The sequence below is a fragment of the Mastigoproctus giganteus genome, chromosome 9 (genome assembly GCF_048544385.1).
Source record: "Mastigoproctus giganteus isolate SK-2022 chromosome 9, ASM4854438v1, whole genome shotgun sequence".
Lineage (NCBI taxonomy): Eukaryota > Metazoa > Arthropoda > Arachnida > Uropygi > Thelyphonidae > Mastigoproctus > Mastigoproctus giganteus.
Genome location: NC_143583.1, coordinates 157532736 through 157556322, shown reverse-complemented (window position 1 = coordinate 157556322; position 23587 = coordinate 157532736). Strand labels below are relative to the sequence as shown.

The 23587-nt window shown below is 36.9% G+C and overlaps 1 protein-coding gene across 1 annotated transcript in view; it reads left to right on the top strand.

Moving 5' to 3' along the window:
• Positions 1-21338, top strand: part of TfIIFbeta (transcription factor TFIIFbeta) — a 189868-nt gene extending 168530 nt beyond the window's left edge. The window contains exons 7-8 of the mRNA XM_090381266.1: positions 5369-5512; positions 21146-21338. Coding sequence (XP_090237392.1) covers positions 5369-5512; positions 21146-21265 — 264 coding nt within the window. The 3' untranslated portion in view covers positions 21266-21338. The remainder of the gene's footprint in view (positions 1-5368; positions 5513-21145) is intronic.
• Positions 21339-23587: the final 2249 nt, after the last annotated feature.

Sequence of the window (23587 nt, the reverse complement as noted above, 5' to 3'; positions counted from 1 at the left end):
ATCCTTTTCATTAATTGTTTTTCTGGTTTTTTTTGTAATTGTTCATTTTTAATTGTTTTGTAATCTTAATTGAAGAATAAGAATTCGATCTGTTGTTTTTCCTGTATTCAATTACAATATTAAACAATTATTTTAATGTTCAAATTAAAAAGGAAACAATTGTTTTGTTCCTTTCTCAGTACTCAAATAAAATTTTCTACTACATAATTTATAAAATGCCATTTTTCTTCTCTAAAAATCTGGTCATCCTCCCTCAGGGTCTACATTAAGGGGTCTTGTCACTTTTATATTTAATAAAAGGGGTCGTGAGCGAAATAAGTTTGCACTCATTTACTTGGATCCCCCTCACACTCATTTAGAGGTATGAGGGGGGTCCAAGAAAACATCCCCCATACCAAAACACTGTTGCCACCTCTCTGTTTCTGTTGAATCAGGACATCGGAGTGATTTCTCTGTGGAGTTTGTTGTTGCACCCTCCATCTACTGTACAAACTACACACTGCATAACAGGAAACGTGATTTGTCAGAAAAGGCAACTTTTCTTCAGTCATCAATGGCCCAATGATTCAAATGCAAACTTAAGGTGTCATTGATTATGGGTAACCATAAACATGGATATCTTGATAAGGTGTCTAATGCATTTGACCATATGGAGGAGGGTTCATTAAATCATAGTCTTGGAAATGCCACTGGTTGTCCCATGATTAAAGTCCATGGTCAGCCATTCCATTATTGTCCATCTGTCAGCTTGCACAAGGCAGGACAGCATCGATGAGGCATGGGAACCCACCATTGGATCTCTTGGAACACCTTAACTGTTGTATTCTGCAAACAGCCCATAAGATTTGTAGTTTCTATAATGCTGCCCCCCACTTCAACTGATGCCCAACAGTCATCACTTTTTCACAGTCTGTCAGATCAGGTCTCTTGCCCATTTTTTTTTTTTTTTTTTTTTTTTTGATTTGGTAATTGTTGGCGCATCGGCTTCTGTGGCCATATTGCACCTCCCAAGGTTTTTGCAGTACTTTGATCCAAGCCCGAGGCGGGAATCGAACCCGCGATCTTTGGATTGCCGGGCAGGTACTTTACCCACTCAGCTAGCCCGGTCGGCTCTTGCCCATGTCAATCAAATACTTTGTATAACACACAAGTCTCTCTCTCCTCTCTCTCTCTCTCTCTCCCCCCTCCTCCTCTCCCCACTTGCACCTTTCTGTTCCACCTTTCCCTGGTGTATAACTTATTCTCAAGCTAGTTTTCAAATGTAGAACTATACATTTGGCAACATTAAAATATAACTGCCATCTCTCTAATCATCCATGAAGCCTATCCAGAATCATTCTGAAAGTGCCCAGCTTGACTAGCACATTAACCATCCACCTGACCATACTGACCTTTATACCAAATATAAAATACTGTCCAAGGCTTAGACCTAAACAGATGTCAGATGAACTAATGATACTAGTAGCAAAGCAAAAAAAATACACGGTATGTATACAAATTATCAGGATTCACAAACCTACAATAATTATAAACTAGGCTGAAATCAAGTCACTGATGGGGTAAAGCAAATCAAAGCAAAGTTGCAAAAGAATTCAAAAAAAAAAGTAGCAAAAATTTCTTTATGCTAAAACTAGAAGGAAATGGATGAATCACATTGGTCCTCTAGATATCGATGGTATTACTGATGATGAACCTTCAGGTTGCTGACAAACTGAATAGATACTTTGCATCTGCATTCACACATGAGGAATTTTTGAGAGGTGAACATGACAAAGGTATATCAAATTCTAACAGAGCTAAATGATTTTGTGATAACTGAGCAGATGGGAATGAGAAAAAAATTGGAAAAGAAACTATTGAAGCTAAATGTAAAAAATGCACTCAGGGTGGATGGGATCCATTTCCAGCTATATTAAGGGAGGCAGCAAAGAGGTAAGCAATCCTTTATTTTTCCCAATTATATATCCCCAATTTACAAAGAAGAATCAGAGGGTGACATGAGTAATTACAGACCTGTTATCTTGACTTCTTTTTTGGGGAAAACAATGCAGCCACTGGTTAAAAAAGGAATGGGGCACCATCTAGACAGGAATGCACAGTACTATAATCACAACATGGATTTGTTAAGGGATGACCTTATCAGATCAGCCCCTTAACAAATCCGTGTCTGACCACCCAGTCATTTCAACCTGATTGGGTGGTCAGACAAGATGACTCGGCATGATTCCATTGTTACTGTGATTCAGTAAAAAAGGACTGGACGCAAAAAATAATTTTACATCATATACTTTTAGATTTCCAAAATGTTCTTGATACTGATTGTGTGGAAAGGGGATGACAATTGAGTACACTGTTATACCACACCAGTCCACACTTAAAATATTGGTAATGTTTTAAGATTCAGCCGAACCCCACCTTTAGCATCTTTAGAGGAGGAGGAGATAGGTTTCTTAAATATGGTGAGTATCTCTCGATGTTCTAGCCATATTTAAAGTGAGTATCTTGCCTAAATATGGCTAGGTAATTCCATTACAAGCAGCCATAGATCTTGCGCTATGATCATATGGCATTGCTGATGTTAGCTTTAACTGGCTTTCACTAACTGTGGTCAACAGCCGGGCATCTCCCATTCAACATTCACATAAAGAGTACTGCTACAGAAACTTTTCCATAGATCTCACACAATTGGTTGTGTCATGTAACTGATGTTAACTGTTATTGGCTTGGCTTTCACTGATACTTTACAGTTGGGCATCTTCTGTTTTAGTTAACGTGAAGTCACTGCTCTTGTTTAGAATTTTAAGGGGAAGAAAAAAGTTTGTTGAGTGTTAAATGTAAAAACAAAACAGTATACTTGCAAGAGTTGAAACCTACTGTGAATTGTAGTGGGTAGGCTGAGGGGAGTTCACTGATTGTCTTTTAGAAAATTTTTGAAACTTTACTATCACATAAAAATAACAATAAATCCTGTGTGAAAATACAGATCCAGAATGCCAAGTTTACCACTCTCATTTGCAGATTTGTAGAAAAACAGCAGTAGCGATATGGTATGCTATACCAAGGATCAGTATTTTTACTAATACATTTTTAATATAATGTAGAATATATACTGCTGAGCTTTGGCTTGCCTTATTGTTAAACATGACAATAAAGCAAGCCAAACTATTTCAAAGTTTGCACTCATTTACTTGGATTAGGATTCTAATTTACCATCGCTGACTTCCAGTGTGTTTTATATACTGTCACTGTTGAAGATTTCTCCCTCATTTGTTACTTTCCCTAACCTAGCCTTTCTAAAAGAGAAACTGTTGTATCCATTAGTTTAGAAGAATAGGGATAAGTCAATAAAAAATTATTTCTAATTGCAATTAAAAGAAGACAAAATATCAAGTACCATTGATTTCATTTTTTTATGCCTCCTTTGCACTATCAATGGAGTTAACCATATGAAAATGCTGGGAACTGACATACAATGCATTATATCTGAATACATTCCTCAAAATTCTCTCTGCAGTATAATAATTACTAAACTGTAGTAAACCTTTGATTTAAGGGACTTCAGAAATAGCAGATAGCATTCACTGAGCTAGGCTTTTTGTGCTTATATGACCCAGTGACATAAATCCCTAACCTAGCCTTTCTAAAAAAGAAACTGTGGTATCCATTAGTTTAGAAGAATAGGGATAAGTCAATAAAAATTTTTATTGACTTATCCCTAAAAATTTTATTAAAACATTTCATTTTAATAACCTGTTTAATGGTATTTACCACTAGTTAAAACATTTAATTTTAATTAACAGTAAAGCAGATTCAATTCACAGAGGCTGGCCTTGCTTTCATTTATCAATACAATATCAGATAGAAAAACTGAAATACAGGTATGAATGCATTTTTGTTTCCTTTTATGACTTTAAGTCATCTTACAGCTCCGGCAGTTATGAAGGAACTGCAACAAAACCAAATTCATGTCTTGTACCCTTTACAAGATTCACATAATGGAGAATGCAATAGTGTCAGACATCTGAATTCCCATTGAGGATGCTCAATGGGAGTTCAGACTATAAGCTTCAATGACAGTTTCCACTGCCTCTAAAAAACATGAAAAAAATCCAAGCTTTTCTATGCAGCTAATGAAGATGCTGGCCTTGCTTTCATTTATGAATACATTATCAGATAATGAGGTTAGTACAGTAAAATATGGTATTACAACACTTAATGTTTTTTTTTTTTTTTTAATTATTATTATTTCATAGTACAGCACCTTTTCATAATATTCTGGCAACTTTGGGATCTGTGCATTTCTTTCATTTCATCAGACAATCAAATTTAACACAGGCCTTACTTCCATGTAGCTTACATTCCTAGATCACCTACAATATCCCATCAGATTAGATATTTGTGGGATCAAAAATAGGGTTTAATTCTAGACAAAATTGAAATTAAGTTATGTGAAAATACCAACTAGGGATATTTAAAATCTGCAATTAATCACATTACAAATAAATCAATACAGAAAGTGAAATGAGAATTGGAGTTCTGGGGATGTATGTGGTACAGAGATAAAAGTTAATGACATGCAGTGATTGATGAAGAGATTGATATAGTTGTATGAAGTGGACCTTACAACTATTGATGAAATAAATTACACCTTGCATTTACTTATAAAGATATTTCTTAGTATAGGATGTATTATGTTAATATGTTCTTAATGATACATAGAACAAGAGTTAGAGTGAATAGAAACAAAAATAGCATCCCTTATTTCCCAGAACTAATTTTACCATTGCCACTTAAAATGAGAGGGCAAGAAAGAAGGAGACTGTAAGAAACGTTGTAGGGATGCGAGACTACTCAGAAATATTAGTAAATTCAGGATTGAAAAGACTGCAGCTGTATATTAGGTGTTCTCGATTCATTTCCTAAGAGAACACTCTGATCTGTTTCCAGAACAGGCCTAGTTAAAATACTTTTGGCAGCTTGAGACTTCTCGGGGAGCTATGGAGATTGGTTGGGTTCTCAATATCTCTGTTTTGAATTATTACCAAGTTCTGAACTGACAAATACTTAATCTTTAATTAAATGGTATAAAAGTTATTGGGGAGGGAGATTTAATTCTTAATTTTAATACTGCCCTAATACAAAATACTAGTTAACTGTTCGGTTTTAGTTTTGTTTTATTGAGAAGTATTCTTTTATTGTCTTCCATGCCAAAGTAAGCAATTGCATAGTAAACTTGCATTGGTGGGATGAGTGAGGAGCATTATGCTAGTTTTAATCCATTTTTATGTCATTCAATTTTTGCCTGTTATACGCACATTTTTCAGTACCTCAAATTTATAAAAAAATCCTTTGTTTTCTACTTCAATAGATTGAATATGAACAGAAGAAAAAGACTGAAGGCAAAAAATCTCGGGATGATAAGGAAAAAGTTATGGATATGCTGTTTGCAGCATTTGAGAAACATCAGTATTATAATATTAAAGATTTAGAAAAGATTACTAGGCAACCTATTGTAAGTATTATTATTTTTCTTTATTTAAAACTTTTGAGAACAATTAAAATATGTAAAGATAACTACTCTATTTATAAAAATATTGGCATACTCCTAAACAAGATGAGAACCCCATTTTTTTTTATAAAAAAATATTGGTTGTACTTGCAGAGAAATTTCATTACACTAAATACTCAAATTGCATACCTGTTAGTGTTTGCACAAGGATTCTCTCTGGAAGGATTTTTGGACATTAAGAATGTCTGAAGTAACTCTGGTGTACTTTCACATTATGCAGCTGATAAATTTCAGCTGCATAATATTAAGTGTACATTTTCCTGAACTTCTCCAAAGAAAGTTCAAGGGAAATGAATCAGAACTATACAACAAGGCATGTGATTGAACCACAGTGCCCCGTCCACTTATTGGGCATGTTTCATCTAACATACTACTTTTGTGAACCAGAACAGCATTCCATTCTTATGTAAGAAGAATTGAACACCTTGACCGAGGTTTTCAGTTCATCATATTATCCAAATTGGGCTTTGCAACATTCATTGCCATTGCCAGACAAGTGTTGCATCAAAAATGAAATTCATATCCTAAATTTTTTTCTATTGTAATTTAAAATACCAAACCTTAAATCTGGGTCATCCTGCACATTACTTTCATCCACTTAGTGAGGTCAAGAAATCAACTCATTGATAACTCACTCACAATAAAAACAAACTTGAGTAACTTCAGTTTCCAAGGTCTTCGAAGCAATGTGCAGTTTTGTACATTTGAATTTATTCCTTTTCTGCACTCACTAATCTTACAACTGCGATATAGAAATGAATCGCATTGTGAGTTACCAAGTACACGGCAATTACTATTATGATACTTTTCTCTGAAACTCAAGAGAAAAGTTTTAGACATTAGATTCATGTTTATCTGTTAGCTAACCAATGTGTTGTTTGTTTGTTTGTTTGTTTGTTTGTTTGTTTGTTTTTTCAGGATGGTGTTCAGCAGTCTTTGACATTTCTTTGGTTAATGAATGAGGATGTATCCATTACAGTACATTCTCATTAATTTGATATTAGACTATTCGAAGAGCAATGTATTTAGAAGTTTCTACCATTCTCTGACATTCTTGTGCATTTTAGTACTGATTATTCAAAATATAACTACAATGAAATTCAAAAAGACGTTGAAACCAACATCAGCAAACACTGTTATAACAATTTAATATGGAGCTGTATTGGTAATTTCATGGTTTTTTTTTTTTTTTTTTTTTTTTTGTGTAATTTTATAGGCTGGTACGCTTATTTGATAAATGAATTTTCTTTTTATTTATTGAAAGGCTTTAATGCATTCAATAAATGTCTAAATTGTCAAATTTAATAGAATTTTATCTACCATTGGGGCTCATTCTCCCACCTGCATCTCCTTCAGCCTTGCTCCCTCAGTGATCCCAAGTAGCATACTGTATATTGCCTTTGGAGCAGGTTCTCCTTTCACTTATGTTAGCATTAGCATTAGGCGTATGATGCAAGAAAGCAAGCTTATATAGCATCAGCCAAAAAAAAAAAAAAAAAAAAAAACTTCCCATTTCACCCATCCATTAACTCCAAGTGTTTGTCTAGTTCTGCCTTGAATTTATTTAAGCTGTCAACTTCTTCTACAGATGGAAGTTTGTTCCAGCAATCAACCACCTGCTGACTAAAGGCAAATTTCTGCACATCTATTCTACAGCTGCCTCTCCTCAATTTGAATTTATGTCCTCTCAGGCGACTAATCTGGGCAAGAGGAAGAATCCCATCAGCATTGAGCTTGCTCAAACCATTCAACACCTCAATCAGATCACCTTGCAGGTGCCTCGTCTCCAGACACTCCATTTTGCAGAACTTTTAAGTCTTTCTTTGTAAGAGCCAATTCACCAATCTCTTTGCCATTCTGTGTACTCGTTCTATATCCTTCCTAAAATAAGGCCTCCAGACCTGTATACAGTACTCAAGGTGTGGTCTGACCATTGACTTATACAAGGGGTAATCACCTCCTTATCCCTGCTAGAAAAATTCCTGTATATCATTGATAAGACACCATGAACTACTCTTGCAGACTATCTACACTGCTCAGAAAACTTCATATCTGACTGCACAATTACCCCTAGGTCTTTTTCATTCTCTACCACCCTGAGTGTGTACCACACAGTTGATATGTTACTCTGAGGTTACTGCTACCCAAATGCAGTAATTTACGTTTGTCAAAGTTAAAACATCAGTTGCAATCTCTCAGCCCATCTGCTTAACTTTTCTAGATCCTGTTGCAGTAGAGTATCGTCATTAGTATCATTAACAATCCTGCCAACCTTTGTATCATCTGCAAACTTGGACATTAAGCCTGATATACCTTCATCGATATCATTGATAAATACAGAAAACAACAATGGGCCCAACATCGAACCCTGGGGGACACAACTAATAACATTAGTCCACAAAGAGCAGTGTCCATTGATTACCACTCTCTGCCTTCTCCCACTCAACCATCCCCTTTACCCTTACGAATAAAGGGATGGTTGAGGTGGAAACTGGATGCAAAAAAAATATTTTTTGCATCCAGTTCCTTTGTGACCTCATTGTAATATCCAATGAAATTGGTCAGTCAAGACTCCACCTTAACAAACTCATGCTGTGTCCAAACTATAACAGCAGCCTTGTCTAGATGATCTTGTAGTGCTTCCTAAACCGGTGCCTCCATTAATTTCCCCGGAACAGAGGTTAAATTAACAGGTCTCTAATTATTGTATCACCCTTTGATTCCCCCCCCCCATTTGTGAATTAGGTCACATTTGCACATCTCCAGTCCATGGGGGGCCCTCCCCTGAGTCCAAAGAAGCTCTCATAATTATGGCTGATGGGTTGCTTACTTCCTTTGCTACCTCCTTTAATATAACTGGGTAGATCCCATCCACCACAGGTGTCTTTCTTATATTTATCTTCAACAATTTCTCCTCCACTTTACTCTCAGTTTTTTCCAAGATTATCTAGCTTACTGCCAGAACTTGATTAACTTCTGGTATTCCCCTCTCTGAATAAATACTCATGTGTGAATGTAGATGCAAAATAAACATTCAGATTATCAGCTATCTGAGCAGGGTCTTCAACAGTCAATCCATTGATATCAAGTGTGCCAATCTGATTCATCCACTTCCTTCTAGAATTTACACAAGTAAAGAACTCTTTGCTGTTTTTCTTTGCATCCTTTGCCTAAGATTTCTCGTAATCTGCCTTCGCCTACCTAACCTCCTTTGTGACTTGATTACAGACTATGTTATATCTGCCCTAGTCATCTGTGTCTCCTAATGTTTAAATGAGTTTTTTTTTTTTTTTTATATATATGCAATATGGCATTCACAGTGATAGGCATATCCAACTTGAATACCCTCTGCTGTAAGTGACAGAATATTATTCAGTTTCTTACAGTGGAAAACATCACTTCAGTAGAACTTCAGTGATTATGGAAAAGGTCCCCATTAGAAATGCCATACCCAGGACTGTGGATGAGAAAATTGTTACCATGATAGAAGAAAAACTTAGGTGGATGGTCCTTGCCCCAGGACAAACTCACAGTTGTTATAGAAGAATATGTTGCATTAAAAAAATATCTTCTGGGTAGATCATTGTTCTATAGCTGATGTGTGACTACAGAGCTGTATATCTATCATGAGTCTACCTACACCAGTGGTCGGCAACCTGCAGCTCATGAGCTGTATGCATCTCTTTGAGCATGTAACTGCGGCTCTTTAACTTTTAGCTCATGTGAAGCAAAGTTTGAAATGGAGTTAGAGGACTTAAAAATCAAGGACATGTGGAGTGTAAGACTAAAATGCCTTAAAACTGAAATTGAGTATTTGGAGAGGTAAAAGGCTACCCTTGCAATTCTGCATAAATGGATGTCGATAGATGAATTAAAAAAGCAAGACCAAATTGTGATTCGATGCGTGTAGCTTACCGGACACGTATATAAATATGAAAATATTTGTGTTTGGACTTCTCTCGGTTTTTCTTTCGACGAATTTCTGCGGGCAAATATTTTCGAACGTGAACTATATTAAAAATAAATCAAGAAACCGTCTAAACAATGCGAGTCTCTCTGCATGCTTAAAGATGAAAATTACGGCATACTTCCCTGATGCTGAGAGACTCGCTGAAGGAGTTCAGCAGCAAAAGTCACATCAATTAGAAATATTATAAATAAATAATATTAAAAAAAATATATATATATATATATATTTAATAAAACACCTTCCCACTCTATTCCATTTCTTAAAAAACTCCCCCCCTCCTGCTTCAGCTGAAGTGCTCTTCGAATTGGCTCTTTTTTATAATTAGATCAAAAATGACTCTTCATTCAAAAAGATTGCCGACCCCTGACCTACACCATCATTCATGACGATTTCGGTACAAAGGGAATCCCCCCATTGTCAACTGGCATGTGTAGATGGATTATGTGTGTGGGATATGAAGGAGCAGTGACTTTTTTGGATCACATGGTGAATGTGGACGAGGCAAGATTTCGGTACCCTGAACCAGAAACCAAGAAATACAGAAGCAGTTGAACTCAGTTATCAGTGAGTTCTACTCTCAGGGACTGCTGCTGTGCAATTTCATGCATACAGGTGAAACAGACAATTGAGGAAACTCAGGATTTTTCTGAAGGCACAAATCTTCAAGGTTTGATCTACCACATAGAAAATAATTCTTATTTAACATTAGAATCAGCAAAAAAAAAAAAAAAACACATACGTGCACACTACTCACTTCATGTATCCATCCCCTGTAATAATTTGTTATTGCTTAAATTTATTCAAACTACCCACCTCCACAACACTAGAAAGTTTGTATACCAGGAAATTTGTTCCAACAGTCACTCTGGCTGAAAGAAAATTTTCATACATCTCTCCTACAGCAATCCTTTTTCAATTTAAATTTGTCTCCTTATGTGTTTGTTGTTCTAGCAAAACTTAGAATGCCATCTGCATTTAATTTATTCAATTCATTTAAGGCCCTAAACACTTCAGTTGGGTCTCCTTGCAGGTGCCTAGTGTCTAGATGCTGCAATTTGAAGAACTGAAGTTTTTTTTTTTTTTTTTTTTTTGAGACTTCCAGCCCTTCATGTACTACTCAAGGTGTGTCCTAACCATTGCTTTATATAATGAAATAATCACTTCCTTGTTCCTACTGGAAAAAATTCTTGTATATCATTCACAAAACACCATGACCTACCCTAACAACCTCTCTACAATGCTCAAGAGAACTGTGAGACTACAATTACCAAGTCTTTTTCTTTCTCCACTCCTATGAGTGTGGTACCACTCAACTGGCATATTATTATGGGTTACTGCTACCCATATGCAGTACCTTGGACTGAGAAGTGACAGTTTTTTAATTGCCACTTCTCAGCCTATCTGGCCAATTTTTTGAGGATCTTGTTGCAGCAGCATACTTTGATTTCTGTCATATCCGCCTCCAAACCATGTATCTCCTGCAGATTTAGACATTAAGCCTGATATACCATCATCTGTATCATTAACAATTGAAAACTGGACCTTGAGGAACTCCACTAATAACATTAGTCCAAGAAGAGTAGTGCCCATTAATAACAACCACTCTCTGCCTTCTGTTATTTGACCATCCCTTTATCAGTAGCATTGGTTTGCCCCTGATGCCTACTGCTCTAATTTTTATAGCAGTCTTTCATGTGGAACAGTATCAAATGCTTTTGTGAAATCTAGGTATACAATGCCAAAATTATTTTTTGCATCCAGTTCCTTTGTCACAACTTCATAGTAGCCAATCAGGTTGATCAGACAAGATCTTCCTTTAATGAATTCATGCTGTGATTATTATATAACTATATTCCTGTCAATATAAACCTGCACTACTACTTTGATTATGGACTCCATTATTTTCCCTGGTACAGAAGTCAAGCTTACAGGTGTGTAGTTACTTCTCCATTTGATCCCTCGTTATGAAAGAGGAGATGTTTGTACACATTTTCTCTTTAGATCGCTACTAGTGATAGTTACTGTTTGTTCAGGCAGATAGTAACACAGCAGTGGTAGAATAAAAAAGGTTGGGATGTAATGAATGAATGATCAAGAAATGAGTTATGATTCATAACTCATTCTCACCTTCAGCTTAGTTGCTGAAGGTGAGAGTCCAATTTGTGTATGCAGACAGTTACAGAAAATGCGTCGTTACGTATCATAGGAAATAAGAGCTGGCTACATCAATTTGAACATTCCAAGAAGGTATTGCTGGAATAGCACTCTACAAGTTCTTGAAGTCAAAGAATTTCGAGAGGGCACTCTCAGCTGGGAAAGTAATGATTTGAGTTTTTCTAAAATGAGGAAAGTGTGATTCTTTTGGATTTCTTTCTCTTTAAGGACTGTTATGAACTCTGATCACTATGTGGGAACATTAGTTTAAAGGAGGCGGCAAACCAACTAAGCAAACCCTTAGCCATAATTATGAGAGCATCCTTGGACTCAGGGGAGGTTCCCACGGACTGGAGATGTGCAAATGTGTCCCCAATTCACAAAGGTGGATCGAAGGGTGACACGAGTAATTACAGACCAGTTAGTTTAACTTCTGTTCCGGGTAAAATAATGGAGTTACTGGTTAAAGATGCATTGCAGGATCATCTAGACAAGACTGCAGCAATAATTCAAACACAGCATGGGTTTGTTAAGGGAAAGTCTTGTCTGACAAATTTGATTGGTTATTATGATGTGGTCACAAAGGAACTGGATGCAAAAAATAATTTTGATATCATATACTTGGATTTCAGGAAAGCTTTTGACACTGTTGCGCATGGAAGACTACTCTACAAATTGGAGCAGAATGGTATTAAGGGTAAGTTGCTACAATGGATAAAAGGATGGTTAAGTGGGAGAAGACAGAGGGTGGTAATCAATGGGTGCTGCTCTTCGTGGACTAATGTTATTAGTGGAGTCCCACAGGGTTCGGTGTTGGGTCCACTGTTGTTTTGTGTATTTATCAATGATATTGATGAAGGTATGTCAGGTTTAATGTCGAAGTTTGCAGATGACACAAAGGTTGGCAGGGTTGTTCATGACAGTAATGGCAGTGTGCTACTGCAACAGGATCTAGATAATTTGGGCAGATGGGCTAAGAAGTGGCAACTGAAGTTCAACCTTGACAAATGCAAAGTACTGCATATGGGTAGAAGTAACCCCAGAGAAACGTACCAACTGTGTGGTACTACACTTAAGGTGGTAGAAAATGAAAAAGACCTGGGAGTAATTGTGCAGTCAGATATGAAGTTTTCTGAGCAGTGCAGACAGGCTGCCAGGGCAGTCATGGGGTTTTGTCAATGATATATAGGAATTTTGCTAGCAGGGAGGTGATTGTCCCCCTGTATAAGGCAATGGTCAGGCCACGCCTTGAGTACTGCGTCCAGGTCTGGAGGCCTCATTTTAGGAAGGATGTAGATTTGCTTGAGCGTGTACAGAGAAGAGCAACACGATTGGTGAGGGGAATGAAGGGATTCTCTTACCAAGAGAGGGTTAAGTTCTGCAAATTGCAGTGGCTGGAGACTAGGCACCATCGCGGTGATCTGATTGAGGTCTATAAGGCCTTGAATGGGTTGAGCACGCTGAATTCTGATGGGATCCTTCCACTTGTTCAGATTACGAACCTACGGGGACATAAGTTCAAATTAAGAAAGGACAGATGTAGAATAGATGTGCGGAAATTTGCCTTTAGCCAGCGGGTGGTTAATTGCTGGAACAAACTTCCATCTGTCGTTGTGGAAGTTGATAGGTTAAATAAATTTAAGGAGGAACTGGACAGGCATTTGGAGGGAATGGTGTGATTTTTTTTTTTTTTTTTTGGCTGATGCTGCATAAGCTCCTACACTTGCTTTCTTGCATCATGTGCCACTACTACTACTACTACTATTACAAAAATTAAAAATCACATTCACTAAACTGTACAACAGAAATGTCGCATCTCATCTCCATGGCACTTTGATGAGCTATAATCTACCCTAACTGATATCTCTTTGATTTGTTGAAGTAAGACTACGAGGACATTATGAAGGGGGGAAAAAGCTGTGTAATGGTGACTGATCATCAAAGAGAAACTTATAATAGAGTGGGAATTCATGCTCTTCTTTCCAAAAAAGCTAAACAATTTTTCTGGTGCATCATTGAGAGGAATTCATCCTCAAATCTGGTGTTTTAGATATTAGCGATACAGATTATTTTTAAAGATTACTAATTATTTTAAGTTTATTTTCTGAGATTCATTCATTTGCTTCAAATTACAGTAGCCAACACTATTTTTACCTCCAAGAACTTAAATGTTGTTTTCAACCAATTTTTATGCATAGATTTCAAAAATCACCATGATAGTGTCACATAAACATCACAGTTATTAAATATAGAGGGAGTTACATTTTACCAAAATATGCCAAATTTGCATAATCTAGCCAGTAATGTATGACATAGAGATATAAGCTAATTCTCTTAATTTTAGAAATCAGTTCTGGCCTCAGTTTTCTTGGGATAAACATAATCAGACATCTACCTATGGTTCTTAGGTTCAATTTCCGATCCAACAATTTACGTTTTGAAGAGAGCACACTTAGTGTCTTTGATGAGGATTTTTGTAGGCTGTGCCAAGGTTTTCAAATTATTAACTGATATTGACATGTTCTCTCAGAGTTGTAAATCTATCCTCCAAAAATAAACAGCCTCTCGAGAGTAGGAAGGTGCGGCCAGCAACCCTTGAGGTAGCAGTAAAATAATTTACAGCTCTACTTTTTTTTTTTTTTTTTATGAAAACCCCAAACACAAGAGATATTAGAACCTATAGTATTTAGTACCATGCATGGGTTGGAGGTTGAGAAGATGAAAGAAGATATTTGTTTACATCAGATTTGAACTGTAGACTAATTTTCACAAAATACGTATGAAGGAAGGTTGTTCCAGAAAACAGCAGTTGAATGAATAAACGAGGAAGATGAAAAGTTGGTTCTGTGAGTTTGAAGTTGGACAGAAAATGAATGTTGGCAGTACGTGTTCAGACTGTTTTGAGAGAGAGAGAGAGAGAGAGAGAGAGAAAGAAAGAGAGAGAGAGAAGGAATTATAGAAGCCAATTCAGAAGAACAGTGCCTGTGGAAGTATCTGCAAAAAAGGCATACAGCAGAAACAGTACATCTATAAGACAGAAAATGGAGAGACTATGTTAGAGATAAGTCATTAATTTACCTAACTCCCTCCTCTGAATGGAATCCAGAAGCCTGGGAGAGGTTTTGGGGGCATCGCCCCAGATGTGGGAACAATATTCCATGGCGAGGCAGATTTGCAATTTATACAGAGTGAACAGCCGTTTGAAAGAAAAGGAACACAGAGAGCGAAAAACAAAAACCAAGTTTTTTAGATGCAGAGAAGCAATATTTGTTTTTTGTGCTTGTGCTTGTGCCAAGAGAGATTAGAAGTCAGGGTAATCCCCAAAAGAGATATATCATCTTGCCTAGAAATCGAAGTGTCACCAAGGATAAGCATAGGAGCACAGGCCCCCCCCGTAGCCAGGTGGGAAGGAGCAGCAGTGCGTAGCACACGCTTCTTGAGTAGACCGGGGTTCGAGCCCGTCACCACCAAATACGGAGGGTGCGGAAAGGTCAGGGAATGACCACCGCATATCCTGGAGCAATATGCCCTTAGTTGCTAATGCTCCTAAAAACCAAATAACAAACAACAAACAAACATAGGAGCAGAAAAATCCTTTTTGCCAGATATAAGAGAACGGAGTTTTAGAAGAATTGAGATCAACTAGGTTGTCTTTGACCCACTGGATAATTACCTGGAGATCGACATTTAAGGAATTTCTAGTGAATATTCGAAAAGTTTAAGCTGATTGAGCAGGGCGAAGTTTCTAAAACGGGAAAGTGGAATGCAATGTGCTATCATCAGCAAAACTATGGATAGGATTTCCGGTCAATGTAATGTCATTAATATACAAGAGGAAAAGAGTGAGGGGAAAGAACTGAACCTTGGTGGACACCAGCATTAGTGGAAAAGTTAGAAGACAGAGACCCATCTACCATCACTGTCATAACCAATTACAAAAAGCAGTTGGAAAACCATAAGTTGCAAGCTTGTTAGAAGACCTTTATGCCAAACACGATCAAAAGCTTTTGAGATGTCAAGAGCAACTGCTTGTGTTTCACCGAATTTGTCCATAAATGGGTAACATAAGCCAGAATATCGCCAGTGAGTCGTTGATCAGACGGAAGGTTTTTAGATAGTTTAAGAGTTGGCAGTTAATTGATTTCTCCATTACTTTAGAAAGAGTAGAAGTAATTGCAATGGGACAATAATTGGATGGCAGGGATATGTCACCCTTTTTTAGGAACAGCTGGAAAATTTCAAAGCAGAAGGAAAAACACCTTGGGAATACGAAAGTGAAAAAAGGCTGCAAAGAACAGGAGTAAGTTTAGGAGCCCAGATTTTGAGAACAAGTGGAGAAATACCATCAGGACCTGGAGCTTTCTTAGAGCATCAATATTTGTCAAAGTCCTTCTGACATCCTTTTGAGGAAGAAAACAGGAGGCATTGAATGGAGCATACTGGGAATGGTGGGAGGTGTTTTACCAAGATCATTAATACATGAGTTGAAAGAAAAATGGGATGCTAGCAGGTCAGCTTTATCCTTGACTGAAGTGACAGTAGAACCATCTGGTTTTGAGAGAGGTGGGAGCAGAGATGGGCAAAGGTTGCGGCCAATAGCTTTGGCAAGAGACGAGAATTCTCGATTACCATTAGGGCAAGAAGCAAGTTTTCTATTCTTAGCCTGTTCAAACTCTATTTTGGACTGATTAATAACTTCTTTACAATTGCTGCGAGCTTTGGTGTAGGCAGAAAATGAAACAGAAGAATTGTAAATAAACCAGTTATGATATGCAAAGTTCTTCTCTTGAACAGCCTTAGCACATTTATTGGAAAACCAAGTTTTAGATAAAGGATGAGATTTTAAGGTGGAGTGTGGAATAAAGGATTCCATTCCTACAAGAATAATTTCACTGACACGATCTCAGCAAATGTTAACATCAAAAGTTTTGACACGGCAATCCGACCAAGGAAAAGAAGAAAATAAATCTCGCAGGTCATCCCATTTTGCATTCTTGTAATGCCAAATAACACGAGGTTGGGAATAACCATCAGATAAATTCTCCATTGGAGAAGAGACAATCACCAAGTTGTGATCTGAGGTGCCTAAAGGAATACTCACTTCGACCGTGTATTTAGATGGGTTGTTTGTGATAAAAAGATAATGCGTGTTGGCTGTATGGTTAGGATTGTCCAGTATTCTGGTAGGTAAATGAACAATCTGGGCGAGGTCATTAGTAATTGCAAAAGCCTCAAGATCATGACCAGCAGCATCCATGTGACTAGTAAACGGAAGCCTGGAGATATGAACATTAAAATCACCAAGGAAAATTACTTCACTGTTAGGAAAGTCGGACTGGAGAAAGTCAAGTTGCAAAGAGAGGAAGTCAAAGAGTTCCAAATGATTAGTGGAGTTCGGAGAATGATTGAGACAACAGTTGAATTTGATAGAATGAGGTAGAGAGATTTTAAGCCAGCGAAGATCAAAAAGAGGAGATTCCAAATTACCAAGTCTCTGAGAGGGAATATCTAAACAGACATATGTGCAAGTACCACCTTTTAGACGAAAGAAATCATACAGTGAATAATTTGGGAAACTGAGATTTTGTCAGAAAAAGTACGCTGGGTTTGGCAAACTATAAGTGGAAATGGACATCATTGAGATTAGAACTGACTGCATATATTTGTGAAATGAAGTAGGATGTGTTTGGGAGGTTTAGATCTTTTCGTAGATAAGTTTTTTCTATTAGTTTGGCAATTCACAGTGTGTTCAATAGTAAGAAAAGGTGGGGGGGGGTCATGCTGTATGAAGTAATGAAATTTTTGGATTTTAAGGTGCAGTGTGGAATAAAGGATTCCATTCCTACAAGAATAATTTCACTGACACGATCTGAGCAAATGTTGACATCAAAAGGTTTGACACTGCAATCCGACCAATGAAAAGAAGAAAATAAATTGCGCAGGTCATCCCATGTACACACGGTGAGAATGTACCCAGATCCTAAAAATAACATGGCTTTGACAATGCCCCCTGCACACTCACTACTCAGACTCCCTCCAGTCACTATCTGGCAGAGTGCAAGATTATACACTAGCTGATCTGGAGGCCTCCTAGAGAGAGTTACCAGTAGGTTCAGTTCAGTGTACTAACTAGCAGCTGGCCTGCGAACATTGTTTTAGATCTGTACTCCCGAAATGTAAGGAAGTTTGGATCTCGCCATGGTGTTCATCATAACCTCAAAGACATCAATCGTACTGCATGATGGAAGAGATGGAGAAGGGTTGACTGCAACTTAGCTCTGGAGATTAAACATGGGTTCCACCACTTCAAGCCTCCAATAAGCAAAACGGTGGTATTGCACCAGTTGATGAGAGTCGTCTACTACCAAAAATTGCCTGGTAACACAGGGGTGACATTCCTCCATGTGGTGTGGGCACCACACCTCGACCCCTGCTTACGTCGGTTCACATCTGGGTGGTCACCCACAGTGTGCTTGCGCCTTGGGGTAATATCTAGCATTACTGACAATCCCACCATCGTGAAGGTGCAAGTAGAGGATTTGGCTGTCACAGACCATCTGGACTTCACCGAAATTGGGTCCACTTTACTTGAGTGTTACCCGAATATCAGTTCCATCAGCATTTTAGACTCCCAGGTAACAAGCACAGCTTGTCTGGTATATCTGAGAGAATGTCTGCAATAGCCTCAAGGACCAGGTACCTGCCGATTTGCAAATATTTTATCTTTCAGTATTTTTACATGAGTAGAACTAGTAAGTTGCCATGTCTGTGTACTGTGTAGTGATAAAAATTGAATTTGTGTTGTTTCTATGTTGTAGTGTTCAAAACTGAATTTATGTTTTCAGAAATTCATTTATTAGGCTACAATGAATAAGCAGACACATAGGAAGTATATCAATCATCCAGGCAATTTTTGTTGTTTGTGGACGGTTTACCCCAAAGACTCAAAGGAAAAATATCTACAATATTAAAAAACTCTCATAATCTTTTTATTTTGGTTGTAAAATTTGTGATCAAGACAAACCTTGGGCACCTCGCAAGTGTTATATTTACCTGTACAACAAACCTTAGGAAGTGGTTTCATGGCAAACTCAAAGCGTTACCTTTTGCAGTCCCTATGGTTTGGTGAGAACCTTCTAACAACATTAATGATTGCTACTTCTGTATGACATATATATCTGATATGTCTGAAAAAAGCAAACAAGGTGGTATGTATCCAAATATACCTTCTGCAATTCGGCCCATTCCACACAATGACAATTTGCCAGTACCAGTGTCCCCTCCCCCCAAAAAAAACTTGGGATAACAGTAGTGAGGAAGGTAATGGTGATCAAGTTCAAGTTGAGGATTCCCCGGAAGCCTCCACCTCACAAGATATCGACTATCAGTCAGTAAGTTCAGGTAGTGAGGTACATTTAATCAAACAAGATGAACCAAAAATGATTTGGTTCGAGGCTTAAATTTGCTGAAAGAACAAGGTGAACTGTTCGGTTCTAGGTTACAGCAGCAGTGGAATATATTCGCAGCAGGAACAAACATTTCAGAATTATGAAAAAGACATGAAAAGTTTTCAAAATATTTTTGCTACTGAGGACAGTATGTGTTTTTGCAAAGACATTATTGGACTTCTGAAAGAACTAGACGTCGTGCATAAGTCAGATGAATGGCATGTATTCATAGATGCCTTAAATTAAGTTTAAAAGCATTTTTGCTTCATAATGGCAACGAATTTCCATCGGTTCCTGTGTTTCATTCAGTTGGACTTAAAGAAAGTCATGAAAGCATATCTAAGGTGCTACATGCTATAAAACACTAGGATTATGGTTGGAACATCTGTAGTGATGTGAAGATTATGGTTTTCTGGAGAGTTTCACAAAATATTGTTGTTTTTTGTGTTTGTGGGAAGCCGTGCGACAGAAGAACATTACATTGTGCAACATTGGGACAAGTTCATAACAGGACAGTGTAATATCAGATATATTTCTTTAGTGTAATCAAACAAGGTTCTTCTTCCACCCTTGCACATCAAGCTTGGATTGATGAAAAATTTTGTAAAGGGACTAGACAGAGAAGGTAATGGATTTGCATAGCGTTTTTCCTAATTTAACATATGCCAAACTTGAGGAATTTTCATAGGACCCCAAATTAGAAAACTCCTGAAAGATGTGTTTGAAACCCAGCTAAAGGAGGTTGAACTGGCAGCTTGGCAATCATATAATGTGGTAGTATGTGGATTTTTGGGTAATAGGAAAGAAGGAAACTATGAAATGTTGGTGTCTAATTTACTCAAGTGCTGCCAAAACATGGGATATCGAATGTCGTTGAAAATTCTTTTTTTTTTTTTTTTACATTCCCATCTTGAATTTTCCCCAAAAATCTATGAGATGTGAGTGGTGAACAAGGGGAGCAGTTTCATCAAGATATTTCCACAACGGAAAAGTGGTACCAAGGTTGCTGGGATCCTGTAATGATGGGGGGGGGGGGATTACTGCTGGTTCCTTGTGAGGGAGAGTAAGCAGGAATAAAGCAGAAAATCTCTTAGTAGCAAAAATTTTTAAGGGCAATTACAGGTGTGCCGATTATATATTATTGAAATATAACTATTTCGCTATGATTTATTATGGTAATTTTTTGGAAGTGAAATGAGTATAGAGAATGTATAATATATTTTTACACTTTTATTACAAACTTGAATTATACATATATCCCTTTATTTTAAAGGTTGGTACATCTTTATATGTAGACATGATAGAGACTTTTTATGGCGATTTTCAGAATCAGCATGTTTATTTCCTCCAGAATCACATATTTTCATTGCCAAGGTATAACAAAAAATATTTTTTGTTGGCTAGTGTTATTAACCAGGTATCTCTCAAGAACGTGTCCAGAGGCACAGGTTTGATATTGAATTCTAACCACAGTGGATATGCCTTACTACATTCATAATCCAGTTACAAAGTTTGTGCTTGACGTATTGGTGTGAATTCATGTTTTATTCTCCCATTTAATATATGGGGCACGTATAGGATGGTAGACCCAGGCTGGGCTCATCGAGCCTGGGGTCAGGTGCCAGGCAACAGCTGCCCAGGTGTTGGCTGTTCCCTGGTGGCGAAGTGGCCTAGAGTTTCTTCACCATCACAGAGAACAAAGTTGGAGATGGGCTATTGCCTTGGAGCCACCACGATATAGGCACACACACACACACTACATTCATATGCTAGTTACAAAGTTTGTGCTCGACGTATTGGTGTGAATTCATGTTTTATTCTCCCATTTAGTATATGGGGCATTTTATTAATAAAAGTGCTTCTTGCCATTCTAATAGTAATTGTTAATTCTAATTGGAATTTAACATTTATATTGACATTTTTTTTAATAAAGAATAAAATTATTTTATGTACTTATGGCAATTATTTTTTCAACTCTATATTATTTTTAATTTGCTATTTCAGCCATACTTGAAGGAAATTTTGAAAGAAATATGCAACTATAATGCAAAGAATCCACACAAGAACATGTGGGAATTGAAGCCAGAATACAGACATTATAAGGATAGTGAAATGAAACCTTGACCACTAACTAAAGACAATTGAATGATGTCCTATTGTATATTTATGGTTAAAATATAAACACTTCATAGTTTTATGTGGCATTAAATAATTTTTTTTTTTTTTTTTTTTTTTCATATATCAAAAAAAAAAAAAAAAAAAAAAGTGCTATTTATGTTAATAAAGGACCATGAGTTTAATGCCTCTGGTTAAAATGTTTAATTCGACTAGTTTTAGATTTATAAAAAATAAATTTATCCATTTTTGCACTGTTATGAAACAATGTGGTTGCTAACTCCAGATTCCAGTTGATATTTATGAAGACGTATAAGTAATGTTCGTTAATTTTAATGCAGTACATGTAAAAATATTTGGCTCTTATTTACTTTACAACTAATTACAATCAAAATTTAAGTTTTTATTCCCATTGCAGTTTTGGGATCCTAATGCTACTTAACAAAATTCCAAAAGTGAAATATTCTAACTCATAGCAATCATCTTATTGTGCATATAACTGTCATCTCCAGTTGCTATGAAGAAAATACTAACTATGAAGATAATATGAAGAAAAGTAAACACTCATATTCACAGATTGGATTCAGTATTTAAGGTTTTTGATTATATACAGGTAGTTTCTTTATAAGCTCATGTTACATTTCCAGCATTCCTATATGCACTTATCTCTATGTAATTATGCCACAGAAGTATAGATGAAACCCTGATCCAGCCAATGGATTAGGGTCTCATTGCAACATTCTAGTGTATTACAACCAAACTTCTCTACATGGCATAGAAAATTCTTCAGTCAGCCAGCATTGATAAAAAGAATACTGGGAAAAGTGCATCATCACTCACTGTATAATAAATATAAAGTATCTCTAAATGAAATCAATTCCATAGCTGCCAATTCTCTGGGTTTATGATGGAGAATCAGTCTTTTTGCAATAACACCTTTTCCTCTCTCTCTTTCTTTTCATAGAAAAATACTGAAACTATTGGAATTCTTTAAAAATATTCTGTGGTTTTCTTATTTTTGTTAATGAAGGCAACACTTGAGAATAAATTAGCCATAAAAAAAGATGCAGCAGAGTTTATTCTCCAGGATTTTTCTTACCGAAGCAGCACATACTATCTTTATTTTGAAAGCAATAAAGATTTAAAAAAAAAAAAAAAAACCATAAAGTTTTTAAAAACTAATATCATTAAAGATTTAGTATTAGTAGTGGCAAATGATGTACGAAAACAGGCTTATGTAACATTAGCCAAAAGGGGGGGGGGGGAAATTCTTACATGCTTGTCCGTTCGCTTCACTAGTTTTTACTTGAATTTATTCAGACTACCCAGTTCCACAACAACAGGTGAAATTTTTTTCCAACAATCAACCATAGATGTAGGATGTACGTCTATCCTACAACAATCCTTCCTCAGTTTGAATTTATGCTCCATTTTGTAGTCTCAGCAAAAGGAAGAATGCCATTAGCGTTGAGCTTGCTCAGTCTACAAAGGCTGTTCAGTAAAAAATTATCATAATTTTTCATGAACAACTGTGCTGTTTGCTATTTCTAGCTGAGCTGTGGAATTTAAGACCAAGCCAAGCTGCATCTCATAGCACCTGCACAGTTGACTTGCATGCAAGGTGTGATGAGTCAAGTTTACATCTGCTCAGTTTTGACTAACAATAGTCATGATGCCAGGAACAGTAAAGTGCTCTCAAATTTTGTTTATATCTTAAGAAAATATCAGCTGAAGCATATTCAACATTACAAGAGGCTTATGGTGAATCCATGCTTCCATATAGCATAGCTCGCAGGTAGTGTAGAATGTTTAAAGATGGACATGATTCAATCACAAAAATTAGCAGTTGTGCAGCTCCAACTACTGCTGCCACCTTAGAAACCATAAACATCACTTCTGTAATCATGAGATAAGGTTGTCGTATAACAATAAGGCAACTGGCAAAGATAATATTGCGAATATGAGTAGGAAGCAGGCATGGTATTCTTCATGACCATTTGCATAATGACACTTGTTTGCCCACGCTGGATTCCAAGGCTACTGACACCTGAACAACAGAAAATTTGCATGAAGTTTTGTCAGGAGCTGCAATGGATGGTTACTGAATATAGTGAGGTTCTGCACAAGGTGATAATGGCAGGAGTCATGGCTTCATCGTTTCAACCCAGAGTGTAAGCAACAAAGCTCTAATATGGAGGTCTCTGTCATTGTTGTGACAGAGACCTTTCCTGCAAAAGTTGTGACTTCTGCGAAAAAGGTTATGGCTCCCTCTTTTTTTTTTTTTTTTTTTTTGACATTCAAGGAATGGTTTACCAGCATGTTGTGGCACAT